The sequence below is a fragment of the Nannospalax galili genome, unplaced genomic scaffold (assembly GCF_000622305.1).
Source record: "Nannospalax galili isolate Female #2095 unplaced genomic scaffold, S.galili_v1.0 scaffold445, whole genome shotgun sequence".
NCBI classification, from domain to species: Eukaryota; Metazoa; Chordata; class Mammalia; order Rodentia; family Spalacidae; genus Nannospalax; species Nannospalax galili.
Window position 1 is genome coordinate 1,877,046 of NW_008354184.1, and position 15,001 is coordinate 1,892,046.

The following is a 15,001-nucleotide window of genomic DNA, read 5'->3' on the forward strand; positions in this document are numbered from 1 at the left end:
CCCAGGTCTATTTATTGGTGTGTGTTTATTTTGCAGTGCTGGGGAGGGAACCCAGGGCCTTGCAAATACCAAATAGGTGTGTTCTACCACAGAGACACACCTGCAACCTCTATGGTTTGTTTTCAGTGAAATTATAAATATATATCAGAGTGAATCCTGCAAGTAAAGACAAACAGCTGTATGAGTCTAATTCCAGTTGTGCATCTGTGTACTCAAGTTTCACACCATGTATTTACATCTAATTAGTGTCAAACATGTCTGTTATTGTTATTGTTGTTGTTGTTGTTGTTGTTGAGACAATGTCTCCCTGTAGCCTCTGGAACTCACTATGTAGACCAGGCTGATCTAAACTCACAGAGACCCACCTGCCTCTGGCCTCCTAAGTGCTGGGATTAGAGACATGCACAACCATGCCTAGCTCAAACACATTTTTTAGAGGCAGGTATGGTACACACCTTCAATCCAAGCACTTGGGAGATGAGGCCAGAGAACTAAATTCCAGGCCAGCTTTGGCTAGTGAGGCCCTGTCTTCAAAAAATCAGGGGCTTGGGGTTGGAGAGATCGCTTGGTGGTTACAAGCACTGGCTGCTCTTGCTGAGGACCCAGGTTAGGTTCTCAGCACCCACATGGTGATTAGCAACTGTCCTGTAACTCCAGTTCCAGGGGAATCTGACACCATCTTCTGACCCCTGCAGGCATTGCAAGACACAAGTGCACTTACATGCAGGCAAATACTCATATACATAAAATAAAAATAATAAAACATTTTTTTAAAAAAAACAAGGGGCTGGAGAGCTGGATCAGTAGTTAAGATCACTGGATGCTCTTACAATTTGGTTCCTAGCACATACATGGTGGCTAACTACTGTCCGTAACTCCAGTTCGAGGGGTCAGATGCCCTCTTCTGGCTTCTGTGGGTATTGCACACAGATGGTGCACTTACATACATGCAGGCAAAACAAATACAAAGAAATTTTTAATTTTTTAAAATTTTAAAAAAGAAGATTTTCTTCTTTCAATGGCTTTAGGGTATATACCACTCCCCAGTCACCATCAGGCAGTCATCCTCAGGAGGCTGATCCAGGAAGCAGAAGCTCTGGGCTCTCATCCCATGTTAGTCAGGAGATTCTACTCCAGTCATATGAATGGGGGCCAGGTACATCACTCAGTGGTAGCATGCTTACCTAGCATGCGCCTAGACTTGGGTTCAAGCCCTAGTGCCATAGAAAAGACAGGAGGAGAGGAGGAAGGAAAGAGAAATTCCAAGATTGAGCAGGTCTCTTCATGAAGCCATAGTTTACTCCTCAATAAAGTGGGGACAAGCCAAGTGCTCTGGCATGATGAACCAGGAGCCTGATACACAGTGGGTGCTCACCCCAGGGAAACTCCCTCCCAGACCTGCAACACTTACCGAAAGCAGTGCCGGTGGTAGAGCCTGCCCTCAGCCAGGTACCGCTGCACCAGATGCACTCGCTGCCCACAGGCTGCACACACACTGCTGGGGGGCTGCTGAGCACCCTGCTCCGACAGGCTGTCTGAAGAGAGCTCCTCACCCTACAGGGAATGGAGTACAGTCACCAGCCAAGCTACAACAGAACATTTCCCCTTCCTCTCATGGTCACTGTCCCGTAAGTGGGCACACCCAGATTCATGGTGGTAACACATGATTGGAGTCCTAGGGAAAGCAAAGGGCAGGAGACTGTCACCTTCTCCTGGATGAAGAAGCCAAAGCCCAGAAAGGGAAAGACTTGCTCAAGGTTCCAAGAAGGATGGAAACAGTGAAGCCAGACCTCCAAGGGTCCCCACCCCTGGGAAAGGCAACCCTTAGTTGTACAGTCCCTCCTGGTGCCCACTCTGGATGACCCTCCTTTCCTCCAGGTGGCCTCCCTGTGGGCTATATCCTTCTTGGCCCACTTTTTCTGCCTGCTCTCCGAAGTTTAAACACCAGTGCCATCTCTGGGACTCTTATCAGCTAACTCAGCCCACTCAGTCTGCCAGGGCACCACTCTGGGCTTCATTGTCTCTAGAGAATGGGAAAACCTGATTTCCTGAGGAGAACTGACTGTCAGGGTGGCCTACCTCTCTGCTGAGTGACTTTGGACAAAGAACCCAATCTCAGTGAGCCAGAGTTTCTTGTCTATATAACAGAGCCTGAGATGCCACTGTGGAAAGGCCTCAGTGAGATCACAGAGTGTTTCAAAGCTCTGGCTCCATAGGGTGAGGGGAAATATTCACATCGTTATGGATGCAGCTCCTCATGTCTGTCCTGTGATGGCAAAGATATTACCAGGCCTGTCTTCTCAGTCACAGATGAACCTGGCTCACTTGAGCCCTGGAGAAAGCATCTAGGCTTCCTCCTATAGAAGGGGGCTGACACCCTGATCTGGCCTGGGAGACTCAGGTCCCAAAGCCAACAGGGCAAGGACAGAGAATACCCTCTGAACATGGTCAAGGTCAACTTCCATAATATTCGCTGCAATGTTGGCTGTCCTCTAGCCCTCTGCTTTCCACCCAAGTTATCTGCCTACCTGAACTTCAGCTCCTGGGTGTGCAGCAGGTGATGTAGATGTGGGGGAAGGGGATGTTGGGTCCTTTCCAGGTGAGGAAACAGCAGCTTCAAGAGAAAAAAGACTATGAGACAGATGGAAATCCCGAAGCCCTGGGAGGTGCCAACCTGCCCAAGGCTAGACAGCTATCACCTCTGGGCACAACAGCAGCTACAATCAGACCCCACATCACACAGACCAGGGACACCTTCACATTCAAGTCCTATGCCAAAGGCAAACCACTCAGCCCTGCTGAACCTCCCTAAGATGGAGACAGTCGTTTCTACTGCACAGAGACAAATAGAAGCCAGGTTACTACAGGTCAGTCCCAGAATTCCCAGCATGTGGCAACAAGCAGTTACCTTCCCACCCACAGAGAAAGATGAAGCTCTATGAATTCAAGGCCAGCCTAGTCTACACAGTGAGTTCCAGGCAGGCCAGGGCTACACAGTGAGACAATGTCTAAAAAATTTTTTCTTATTTAATTTAGGAGCCAATGAGATGGCTCAGCAGGTAAAGGCAGTTGCTATTAAGACTGATGACCTGATCAAGTCCCATGCCTGGAACCCACATGGTGGAAGAAGAGAACCAACTGCTGTAAGTTGTCCTCTGACCTCCACATATGCACCCTAGTTAGTATATGTGCACTAACACAACACACACACACACACACACACACACACACACACACAGAAAATAAATAAGTAAACTAGTCGGACATGGTGGCACATGCCTTTAATACCAGCAGTCTCAGGCCAGCCTGGGCTACATAGTGAGACTTTTGTTTAAAAAAAAACCCAAATAATAGTGATAATAAATTTATTTAATTGAATACAAGTTCCTTACTGAGGTCTATAATAACATTTGGCAAACTCCAAGTCCCAGGCCATGAAGGCATCCTGTAATTATCTAGTGAACAGCATTCAGCCCATTAAATGATGGGAAGAAGAGAAAATATCTGCTCACAGCAAAGAGCGTCACATGTTGGATGGGGAAGGACTGCTTCCTGAAACTTGTTTCAGTTACATACGTGTGTGTGAACTTGGTGTGTGGTAGGGAATGTATTTATTACTGTGACTCACAGTCAAAAGGTTTGGAAATCTAGTAGCCTAGGCAAGTCCCTGAAAGAGGTTCCCCCTGGATATCCTGTCCTCTTCCCCAGCAATCCTAGCAGCACAGAACCTCATGCTTTCCCTGGCCTGCCATTCTCCTCCCCACATCTCAAGATTGCCTGTTGCTGCTCAGTTCCACTGCCACCTCCTGAAAGGCCCTCCCTGACCATGCATCAAGTGGCCACTCCCTGCCCTCCTTGATGTACTCTGTGTCCTTCACTGGGCTCCTGGGAAACGGTACTATTTAATGATCTTCTCTTTCCCTTTCTCCTACATCATACAACACAGTCTGTGACTCCCCCTCCCCCAGCAGTCTTGCCAGCACAATGCCTGGCATACAACAAGGGCTCCCACAGTTCTTGCTAAAAGCATGTGAAAATCCCAGGTGCTGGGGCAACACAGCTGTGGAGACAGGGATAGTCTGCAGGGGACAGAGGATAAGTAGGAGACATGGGGGCAGGGACTGGGGCTCAGTGGTAGGGTGCCCACTTAGCATGTGTGAAGCCCAAAGGTCACATATACAAATATATTTTGTGTGTTCCCCAGGAGGCAGGGGCTACAGGAGCACATGGACAGTCAGGGAAAGCAGGCTGCAGGAACTATCATGCAGATGAGGCCAGGCAGGAAAGAACTGACCCAGGTGGGAAAGGTGAGGTAGACAAGAAAGGCTTAGCAGGGGCTGGAAAGAAGGTTCAGCAACTGAGAGAACTAGCTGCTCTTGCAGAGGACATGGGTTCAGTTCTCAGCACCCATATAACTGTTAACAACTGTCTGTAACTCCAGTCCCAGGGGATCTGACACCCTCTTCTGACTTCCACGGGCACTGCATGCACAGGTGCACTGACATGCATTGCAGGCAAAATGTTCATAAACATAAATAAAAATAAAGTCTTAGCAGCAAGGGAATGTGGTATACTCAAAGAAGCATAAGAAATTCAAAAGAGTGACTTGGGGCAGTGGGATGCCACGCCAAGCAGACGACTTCCCTCCTGGGGATTTTTCTGCCCCGCACCCTGTAGGCAAGTGCCCCTCTCTTGATTCCCACAGGCATCCAGCTTTCTTGCCAGGCTCCTGAAGGGCAAGGGTCACCTGCTGTGCTCACGGTCACTAGCACCCAAGAGCCTGGCACAAGCTCTGCACAGGGCTGGAAGCTCAACCAGGGGCAGGGTCCAGTGACCCAGTCAAAATCACTCTTGAAATAGATCCACTCAGGCAGGAGTCTGGTGGCACAAGTCTATAATCCCAGCACTTGGGAGGTAGTGGCAAGAGGATCAGGAATTCAAGGTCATCCTCAGCTACATAATGACTCTGGGGCCAGCCTGGGTTGCATGAGACCTTGTCTCAAAAACACAAGAATACAACAAACCCTGCTTTGCCTCCAGGGTTGGAACACATTAGTGTGACAGATGGGATAAAAATGCTTTGTGTCTAAGGGCTGACAGATAGGAAAGGTAAAAATTTGACCTTTAAGCTGGATGTGGTGGCGCACGCCTTTAATCCCAGCACTTGGGAGGCAGAGGCAGGAGGATCTCTATGAGTTCAAGGCCAGCCTGGTCTACATAGTGAGTTCCAGGACAGGTGGGGCTACAGGAGATCCTGTCTCAAAAAAAGACGAAAAAAAAAAAAAATTGGACTTTTAACAATAATACTCCACAGGACAGTCCCACCTAGCAGTCAGGTCTAGGAAGGGCCTTCCAGAAAGGACTTAAGAGAGATGCACATTTGGCCACTGTGCTGGTCAAGTTTTTGTCAATCTGATACAAACTAGAGCTACTTGGGAAGAAAGACCCTCACTTGAGGAATGTCTTCCATCAGACTAGACGTGGGCATGTCTGCTGAGGCATTTTCTTGATTGCAAATTGCTGTAGGAGGGGCCAGCCCCTACAGGCAGAGCTATTCTGGGCAGGTGGGCCTGGACTGCATAACAAACTTAGCTGAGCAAAGCAGAGGCAGCAAGCCAGTAAGCAGGGCTCCTCTATGGTGTTGGCTTCAGTTCCCACACCTCGAGATTCCTGCTGGTATGTTCCTGCCCTGGCTTCCCTCAATGATGAACCCTTTCCTCCCCAAGTTGGTTTTGATCAGTGTTTTAGCACATCAACAGATAACAAACTACAACAGCCACAAAGAAGACCTGGAAATAAAGTGGGCATGGTGACACACACCTGTAATCCCAGTCCTCAGGAGGCTGAGGCAGGAGCATCATGAGCTTCAGGCCAGCCTGGGCTATAGGGAGAGACAATCAAAAAAAGAACAAGGGGAGCTGGGCGTGGTGGCGCATGCCTGTAGTCCCAGCACTTGGGAGGCAGAGGCAAGTGGATCTCTGTGAGTTCAAGGCCAGCCTGGTCTACATAGTGAGTTCCAGGCCAGCTGGCTACAGGGAGACTCTGTCTCAAAAAGACAAAAAATAAATAAATTTTAAAAATCCTTTGGTTGGAACATGTTTCTTATAAACCAACACATAGTGTGCTGCAGATACCTGCTGTTTCCCAGCCTAGGAAAAGCTAAAATCAAAATGAGAACTCAGGGCTGGATAGATGGCTCAGCAGTTAAGTGCACTGACTGCTCTTACAGAGGACCCAGGTTCAGTTCCCAGCACCCACATGGTGGCTATGAACCGTCCTTAACTCCAATTCCAGGGGTATCAGACGCCCTCTTCTGACCTCCACGGCATTGCAGGACATGGGTGCACTCGCATACATGCAGGCAATACACTCGTACACATAAAATTAAAAAAAATTTTTTTTAAATAAGAACTCAGCCAGGCATGGTGGCACACACCTTTAGTTCCAGCACTCAGGAGGCAGAGGCAGGCGGATCTCTGTGAGTTCAAGGCCAGCCTGGTCTACATAGTGAGCTCCAGGACAACTGGGGCTAAAGGGAGACCCTGTCTCAAAAAGACCAAAAAAAAAAACCAAAGAGAACTCAATCGTTTTTACAGAATACATGTCGCTTTCACATCATCATGAAACTGTCCATCAGTAACAACAAAAACCCTGAGTCTAATCAAGGGCCAGATGTGGCTTTGTACACTTCCAACTTTGCAGCAACCTATGAACCTCCATTCTTATCCCATTGCAAACAGGAAACCAAGGCAGGAGGTGAAGTAACTGGCCCACGGTTACCCAAACTGTAAATGGCAGAGGGAAAATTCTGAGCCTGTGCACTTTTACTTAATTATTTATTTTTGTTTGTTTGGTCTTTTTGAGAGACAGGGTCTCCCTGTAGCCCCAGCTGGCCTGGAACTCACTATGTAGACCAGGCTGTCCTTAAACTTGCTGAGATCTGACTGTCTCTGCCTCCAAGTATTTAATTTTTTTTTTTTTTTGGTCTTTTTGAGACAGGGTTTCCCTGTAGCTCCAGCTGTCCTGGAATTCACTATGTGGACCAGGCTGGCCTTGAACTCACAGAGATCCTCCTGCCTCTGCCTCCCGAGTGCTGGGATTAAAGGCGTGTGCCACCACGCCCGGCTAGTATTTAATTTTTTAAAAAATATTTTATTGTTTTTATTTTATGTGTATGTGTGTATTGCCTGCATGTAGGTAAGTGCACCTGTGTCATGCAATGGCCGCAAAGGATAGAAGTTGTTGGATCCCCTGGAACTAGAGTTACGGACAGTTGTTAGCTACCATGTAGGTGCTGGGATTTGAACCTGGGTCTTCTGCAAGAACAGCCAGTGTTCTGAACCGCTGGGCCATCTCTCCAGCCTCTTAGTTTTTTTTTGTTTTTTTTTTTTTTTGGTTTTTTTGAAGCAGGGTCTCCCTGTAGCCCCAGCCGTCCTGGAACTCACTATGTAGACCAGGCTGCCTTGAACTCACAGAGATCTGCCTGCCTCTGCCTCCCGAGTGCTGGGATTAAAGGCATGCGCCAACATGCCCAGCAATTTTTTAACATGTATGATGTGATGGTCTTTATTTATAACTTTGTTGGCCAGGGGGCAGGGGAGGAGCTTTTAAACAGCTTAATACAGAGCACTGTAGCTGATTCTATCAGATTAAAAAAGTCCCATTTTCGGGGCTGGAGAGATGGCTCGGTGGTTAAGAATACTGGTTGTTCTTGCAGAAGACCCCGGTTCGAATCCCAGCACCCACATGGCAGCTAACAACTGTCTGTAACTTCAGTTCCAGGGGACCAGCTAACAACTGTCCGTAACTCCAGTTCCAGGGAACCAGGCAGCCTCTTCTGTCCTCTGTGGGCATTGCACAACAATTTTTTTAAAAGTCCCATTTTCATTGTCATCAAATTGTCCAAAGATACACAATACTAATCTGCACAAGCAGTTTCCTTTACCAGACACAGAGCTCACCTTTTAAGAAGTCTTTAAAACACAAATACAAAAGAAAGGAAATCACTCATTAAAACCCGAAACAAAGGAAAAGTATCTTAAATATGAAATTTGTTGTTGCCGGTAAAAACACACACCCACTGAAAACCAGAAGCTAGAAAGCAGGCATACTTCCTCGAGTGGACCATTAGAGCAATGATTATCCTTAGCGATTATTTGTAATTTATCATGAACTACTCTGAACTTATTATGAAATGAAGTCAACGTCAGAATACTTGCTTAATTTTTTTCCTCAAAAAAAATGTTTTAATGTGTATTTTGTCTACATGCATGTTAAGTACACCTATGTTGTATAATGCCGGCACAGGCCAGATGAGAGCATAGGATCCCCTGGAACCAGAGTTAGCAATGATTGTTAGCTGCCATGTGGGTACTGGGAACTGAATCCGGGTCTTCTGCAAGAACAACCAGTGTTCTTAACCACTGAGCCATCTGTCCAGCTGCAAGAGCAGCCGATGCTCTTAACTGCTGAGCCATCTTTCTAAGCCCCTCCCCAGTCACCCACAAATTTTGTTTTTTTGAAGACCAGGTCTCCTTGTAGTCCCAGCTGGCTGGGAACTCACTATGTAGACCAGACTGGCCTGGAACTCACAAAGATCCTCTTGCCTCTGCCTACTAAATGCTTGGATTAAAGACGTGAGCCACCATGCCCTGCCCTTCTTTATTTTTTAAATTATTTTTAATTTATGTATATGAGTATTTTGCCTGCATATGTGTAAGTGCACCATATGCATGCAATGCCTGTGGAAGCCAGAACAGAGCGTTGGATGCCCTTGAACTGGAATTTCTGATGGTTGTTAGCCACCATGTGGCTAACTGTAACTGAGGATGACCTGAACTTCTGATTTTCCTTTCTCCACCTCCCAAGTGCTGGAATTACAGGTATGGACCACTACCATTGGTTTATGTGGTGCTAGAAATCGAACCTGGGGCTTTATGTACGCTAGGCAAGCTACAGCCACACCCCAGAACACTTTTTTTTTCAAAAAAAAAAGATAGGCTGGGATTCTCCCTACACAGAGCAATGGCAGGAACATGACAAGATGAGGCCCAGGACCAGGTGCCAGCAGCTACCCAGGGGAGGACTCAGGACTCCTGGATCCCTCAGCCCAGCCGCTGAGCTTTCATGCTGTTTTCTTGAGCTCCTTGTTTCCCTTCTCTGAACTCACTTCCTCTTTGCAGAAGGGGAGCCCATGCCGCCCTGGGACACCCAGCACCCTGACTGGAGCAGAGGGGAAGCCGATGTACCCTCCAGCAAATGCTGGCCCACAGCATCTCAGTTCCCAGGCCTTGGAAGCCAGTTCTGAGAAGATGCTGTGCAAAGTCCTGCAGGAGAGGTTACTGCATTGGTGGAGCAAAAAGCCCTGGGAAGTGTCTGCAGACAGGAAGTGAGGTGGGTGCACACAACGGATAAGCTCACCCTATTTGGTGTGTTGACTTTATTTTGTTCATTTTCTGGTTTCTGGGCTTGAGGCCTATCTCCCCCTACAAGGCAAAGCAGATGGGGTCTGATTCTGTGGACCTGGGTGGCCTTAAACTTGAGGTCATTCTCCTGCCTCAGTCTCCCAAGTGCTGAGATTACAGGTTTGAGTACCTCATCCAGTCAGTGCTGCTTTAATTCACACAAAGGAGTTAATTGGCAGTCAGTGAATGAGCTCTGGGCTGCTTCCCTGGCTATTTCTTTGCAGCTCAGAAAAGAAGCAAACAACCCCAGGGCAGCCTCCCTGAAGGCTGGGTTCCCCTCTCACCTTGGCCAGGACCGGTGAAGTGGTTGTAGTATTGGGACACATAGGTCATAATGCTGAGGCAGTCGGGGACACTCATGGAGACCATGTCATTGGGGTCCAGGAGGGCAGGGATCCCCAGCTCCTTTTCAGCCACTTCAAAGGCCTGGAGTGGAGACAGATGCAAGGGTGGGAACAGGAGCAGCCACAGTGAGGGAAGGAGGACAGAGAGGTGGCACTGTTAGTGAATACCCCTCAGCCTGGGCCTAGCTCACTGTAGTGGTATAGGAGTACTATCACAAGCCCCATATGGTGGCCTGGAGTAGATCTGCTGCTCCAGGGAAGAACACCTATGGGAAGCAGAGTGGAGGGTAACGTAGCCATGGCTTCCTCTAGGACCTGTACCTCATCACCCCTGCAATGGCCCCTGCCCTCCCCAACACAACTCTTTGTCCTTCCATCTGTCTGAGGACTCACCAAACGGTTATTCTCGAAGACATTGTCCTTGGAGAGTGATTTGAAGTCTCTGCAAGAGACAGAAGGACTGGTCAAGATGGGAGGTGACAGGCAGGAGCACAGTCAGAAAGGAGGGGGCAGAGGTAACCTCATCCTGGCCAGGGTCAATCAGCCTCAGCTCTGCAAGGTTGGGGAGGGGGCCTGTAAGTTCCTGAAGAGGAACCGAGGTAGCAAGCCGTGGCCAGTGGACCTGGGGCTGCCAGGTGGGAACAGAGAGTGAGCCACAGCCTTGGAAACATCTAAGCAAGGGCTGGGAAATCACCGGGAAGGGAAGGGCTCAAGTCAGACATCTATGTCACAGGTGGCTCCCCTCCCTAAATTCCCAATTCTTCCCTGGGAAGCCTTCTCCTGGGTCAGAGGCAAAAGAGGACCAAAACCAAGGTAAGTACTTGAGATTTAGAGCACCTGAGTGGGAAGCACTGGCCTTATCCCATGCACAGCTGAACCTGCATCTCACAGCAACTCCATTTGACAGGCACTCACCTCATTTTACTCATTACACACAAGGATGTGGAGGTAGGAGAGGGGAAGCCACCCAGCTCTGAAAATCCAAACTTCTGTCTCCCTTCCACCTATGTCAGACTCCACAAGCCACACCAAGCACTGAACCCAAACCCAGACCAATCCCAGGATGAATGTTTTTCTTAACAGGTCCAAGAATAGAACAAGTTGTAATCAGAGTAGATATGGAACATACTGTAGAGCTGCTAGTACTAACCAGCTGGTCCCCAGCAGGCCACTCCTGGGGACAGCTTCCCTAGGGGAGCAGTAAGAAATTTCTCAACTTCTAAAGGTGGGGCAGGTGAGCGGCAACATGACCTGTCCACAGGGCACTGGCATGGGACAGTCAGGTGCCTGTTGACTTTATGTATCTGCCTCCTCCTGCTGCCCAGCAGCCTCCTGAGTACACAGGCCTACAACTTTCCCTCCTAAGCATCAGAGAATAGTGGGTTGAAGCACGCTCATGTAGGGTACCTGCTCTTCTAGGTGGGCTGTGTGACTAACTACTGGGAACAATTCAGCAACTCTACCAGCTTCCACTGCCCCATCTCCAAACGGAGGTGAGCCCTGGGCCCTGCTCCCAAGCTGGCAGTAAAGGCCAACAGGTCCAGGCATGCATGTCAAAGGTCTCCTAAACACAGCAGACGAGCATAGTTATCTCCCCCTGAATTTGCCACTGCCTAAGAGTGATCTTCAGTGAGCTACTTAACCTCCCTGTACCTCAATCTCTGGGTCTGTGACACTGAACAAGGGCCAGGACCACCAGTCCACAACACAGGCTGGTTCCAAGACCAGTGACCTAAAGCAGCTTGTCTGGACAATTAGATTCCATTTCCTCAGGAGTGTTCTAGAAGGAGGGGTCATATTTTGTCCCCTTTGTTTCTCTAGGACCCTATGCATTCCTGGTATTTAAGAAGTAGGAAGTACTCTATAAACACTGGATGAACACACAGTGAAAACACTGGAAAATTGTGGAAATTGGAGCTGGGGCAATAGCTCACTTGTAAAAGTGCTTGTTACACAAGCACAAGGATCTGAGTTCAATCTCTAGCAACCATGTAAAAAGCCAGGTGTAGGGTCAGGAGTAATGGAACAAGTCTTTGATCCCGGCACCTGGGAGGCAGAGGCAGGCAGATCCCTGAGGCTCACTGGCCAGTCAGCCCTGCCTAACTAGACAGTCCCATGTCTCAATGAGATCCTGTCTCAAAAAAACAAGGTGGACAGCTCCCGAGGACAAGCAACTGAGGTAATGTATAGCCTTCACACACACACACACACACACACACATATCCATAAATACACACACCCACACATACAAAAAAACTGTGAAAACCCACAGAATACTAGTTTTTCCTCCAACTCCTCTCACCCCATCTCCATCCCTAAACATCTGGGTTTTAGTAACAGATCTTTCCTGAGTTCCCAGAGGCTTGGGAAAGTTCCATTTGAATCTAGAGTAGATGAAGGCACAGAAATGAATGCCACATGGTCCCTGGCCCCAAGGGAATTTAGAAAAGCCTAGAAAAGGGCAAGGTCCAGCTCCTAGCTACCACAGCAGAACCCTCCCCCACAGAAGCCTGGGCCATCACTGGGCTTGAACCACTTTAGAGGATGGCTTTTACCCTCTAGCCATACCCCACCCCTACTCTGGAACAGACTGACCCATAAGGGCTGGGGGTGTAGCTCAGTAGTAGTGTTCACCTAGCATGCGTATGGCCATGGGTTCAATCTCTAGCAAATAGATAAATACATAAATAACAGACTCATCCCTACTCATCACTTTGGGCTTCTCTGTGCTTCCTGTGGGACCTGGTCCTCAGTTTCCCTCATGTTCAATCAGCTGGCCTCCCCAGAAAATGGATGCCTGGATGGATACTGGATTTCTTCCAGAGAGAATAGTCTTCAGAAAGGACTCTTGGTTGTTTGAGTGGTCCTTCAGCTTGGGTGGGCCTCCTCCCCCTGGGGTGCCACCAATTAAGGGCCGCTGTTTAGACACCTGGATGCCCCCACAGGTATAAGAGTATGTAGGATGTTTTGCCTTGGTTGTTTTCTCCATTGTCAAGTGCATGTGCTCAGTGCTCAGAGCAGTGACTCTATAACTGCTTGACTAGATGAAGGGGTTAAACAGTCATCCATACCCTTCTGCCTAATAGCACCTCTTCTAGTGACTAGTGTTAATTGCATACTTATTACCTCATTTAAAATCCTTACCATAAAGTGTGGGGTGGGTCTTGTAATCAACCTTCCAGGAGCCTGGAGAGAACCAATGATTTTTCCCAGGGCTTAAACCTAAGCACCAGGCAGCCAGCATTTGGAACCTGGGGTCCAGCACACAGTAGCGTCACACCAAGTCTCCTCCTTTGAGGCCCATTCCCTAACTTCTGCCTCAGAACTGGTAGACCCCTAGAGCTCAGCTCCCAAACATGGTCCAATCCCAGCATCCTGCACCTCCAGTGCAAGACCAAGCCCCACTCACCTGCCTCTTCAGCAAGCAGCCCACCTCTGTCCTGGCTCTTTTCTGTATCCACACCCCAAAAACCCTCTCTTCCAGGGTCCCTCAAGCTGGACACTCCAACTTCATATGGTGTGATCCTTTCAGAGCCCTCCCACATGTTGTCCTATGGTACCACAAGTGTGAAGACACACAGACTTGAGGTTCTGTGAACCAGGGGAGCCCTCCAAGGAGGCTTTAAATAATGCAGGTCAGGACCAAGACTCTTGTTCCTGATCTGCTACTGAGACCTGAAGCAAAGGGAATGTCAGGCACCAGATGAACTTTCACTCATTGTTTTATGGTGGGATGAATAGATGGATGGAAGAGGTTCCAGGGCAGAAAGCGGAACTAAAAGCCTATGCCCACTGTTCTGTGGGTCTGAATATATTTTCCCAGTTAGTTCAGATGGGAAGGGGTCACTCCCCAGTCTGAAGTGCAGATTGGTGGCTATCAACTGAACCAAAGTCTTCCGGGGGGGGGGGGCTACCCTGCCTGGTTCCTCTTCCCTGTCCCATCTCTGTGCCCTACTATGGAGGGCAAGTCCAGGAGGCATACACACCTGGTGTGATTCCTAGAAGAGGAGGTGTTGGGGACTAGTACCACCCCCAGTCACCTAGCAGCCATCAGTCTGCTAGTAGTTCTATGGCAGGAACAGGGCTTGGAGGCCCACTGGGCACCCCAGAGTGATGGTTCATCGTTCTCACAGGGCAGGGGACCCCATACAGTACCGGCCCTCGATGCCTTACAGAGGTGGCCTCTCTCCACCCTTCTAGGTTCTTTTCCATAAGAATCTGAAGGATAGTTGAAAAAATTTAAACTCTATGTAATGCCTAAATCTCCATGGAAGTCCCACAAAATATGGGACTCGGAGAGTCAGATGACTGAGGCCCATACACAGAAGAAACAGGGGCTTAGGCTTCTGAGGGAGAGGAGAGAGGAGCCAGGGAAGCAAAAGAGGCTGGCACGCCCCACAGAGATCTCTCAGGTACTAAGTTATCTGGGGCGGTATTCTTTCTGAGACCCTTTCAGGTACCTTTCAAGCCCTTGGAGATGTAAATTTCTGTAAGAAAAAGCCTTCCAGAGCTATCCCGGGTCTGCGGTTTCTCCCACCACCTCAAATCTCGGAGGAGGTCTATTGGGGGGAGTGGCGTATTGATCTCCCACAGCCAAATTTGGGGGTACCATGTCCTGAGCCCCAATAGATAAAAGGAGGCTCAGTGTGCCTGCTAGAGAGCACAGCGTAGGAGGGTCCTTAAGAGGTGACAGTGCTCCCTCCAAGAGGTCAGAGCCTGGAGTCGGGGCCCCACGGCGGGGGTCAGTGGTGGGCGCGGTGTCCCGTGGGCGGGGTCAGCACAGCTGGGTGGGGGAGGGGTGCATGAGTCGGGGGTCTCGGCGACCCGGCTCGGTGTTCCAGGCCAAAGGGGGGGGCGTCCGGTCCCCATGGGGCGGCACGTGCCACCGCGTCACTGAGGGGGGCGGCGGTCCCCAGCCCCGCCCGCCCGCGCGCCCCGGGCACTCACATCAGGTCGGGCCGGTGCCGGTGCAGGATGGCGCAGAAAGCCAGGCCGTCCCGGAAGGAGCTGCTCAGGTCGCGGATGTCCACGCCGCGGTAACCCTCGCACTGGCGGCGGCACCAGGCCAGCAGCGCGCCCCGCGGCCCGGCCATGGCGTGCCCGGCTCGCGCGTCCTGGGCTGGAGCTGGTGCCCGGACTCCGGCGACCGCGCCGGGCCGGTTTCCGGCCGCGGCTCAAGGTTCGGGGCGCTAC

General features: G+C 49.7%; 1 protein-coding gene and 1 pseudogene across 2 annotated transcripts in view; one reads left to right on the top strand and one right to left on the bottom strand.

Moving 5' to 3' along the window:
- Micall1 (MICAL like 1) overlaps window positions 1-15,001 on the bottom strand; it is a 32,587-nt gene that overhangs the window by 16,496 nt on the left and 1,090 nt on the right. Inside the window, exons 1-5 of one of the 2 annotated variants that reach the window (XM_008851283.3) lie at window positions 14,756-14,995; window positions 10,202-10,250; window positions 9,749-9,890; window positions 2,529-2,614; window positions 1,412-1,554 (exon numbers count right to left, since the gene is read on the bottom strand). In XM_008851283.3, the coding sequence (XP_008849505.1) occupies window positions 1,412-1,554; window positions 2,529-2,614; window positions 9,749-9,890; window positions 10,202-10,250; window positions 14,756-14,901 (566 nt within the window). In that variant the 5' untranslated portion in view covers window positions 14,902-14,995. Of the gene's footprint in view, window positions 1-1,411; window positions 1,555-2,528; window positions 2,615-9,748; window positions 9,891-10,201; window positions 10,251-14,755; window positions 14,996-15,001 lie in introns of those variants that run through there. The other variant, XM_029555092.1, reaches the window with a different exon arrangement.
- Window positions 14,900-15,001, top strand: part of LOC103748636 — a 7,277-nt pseudogene continuing 7,175 nt past the window's right edge.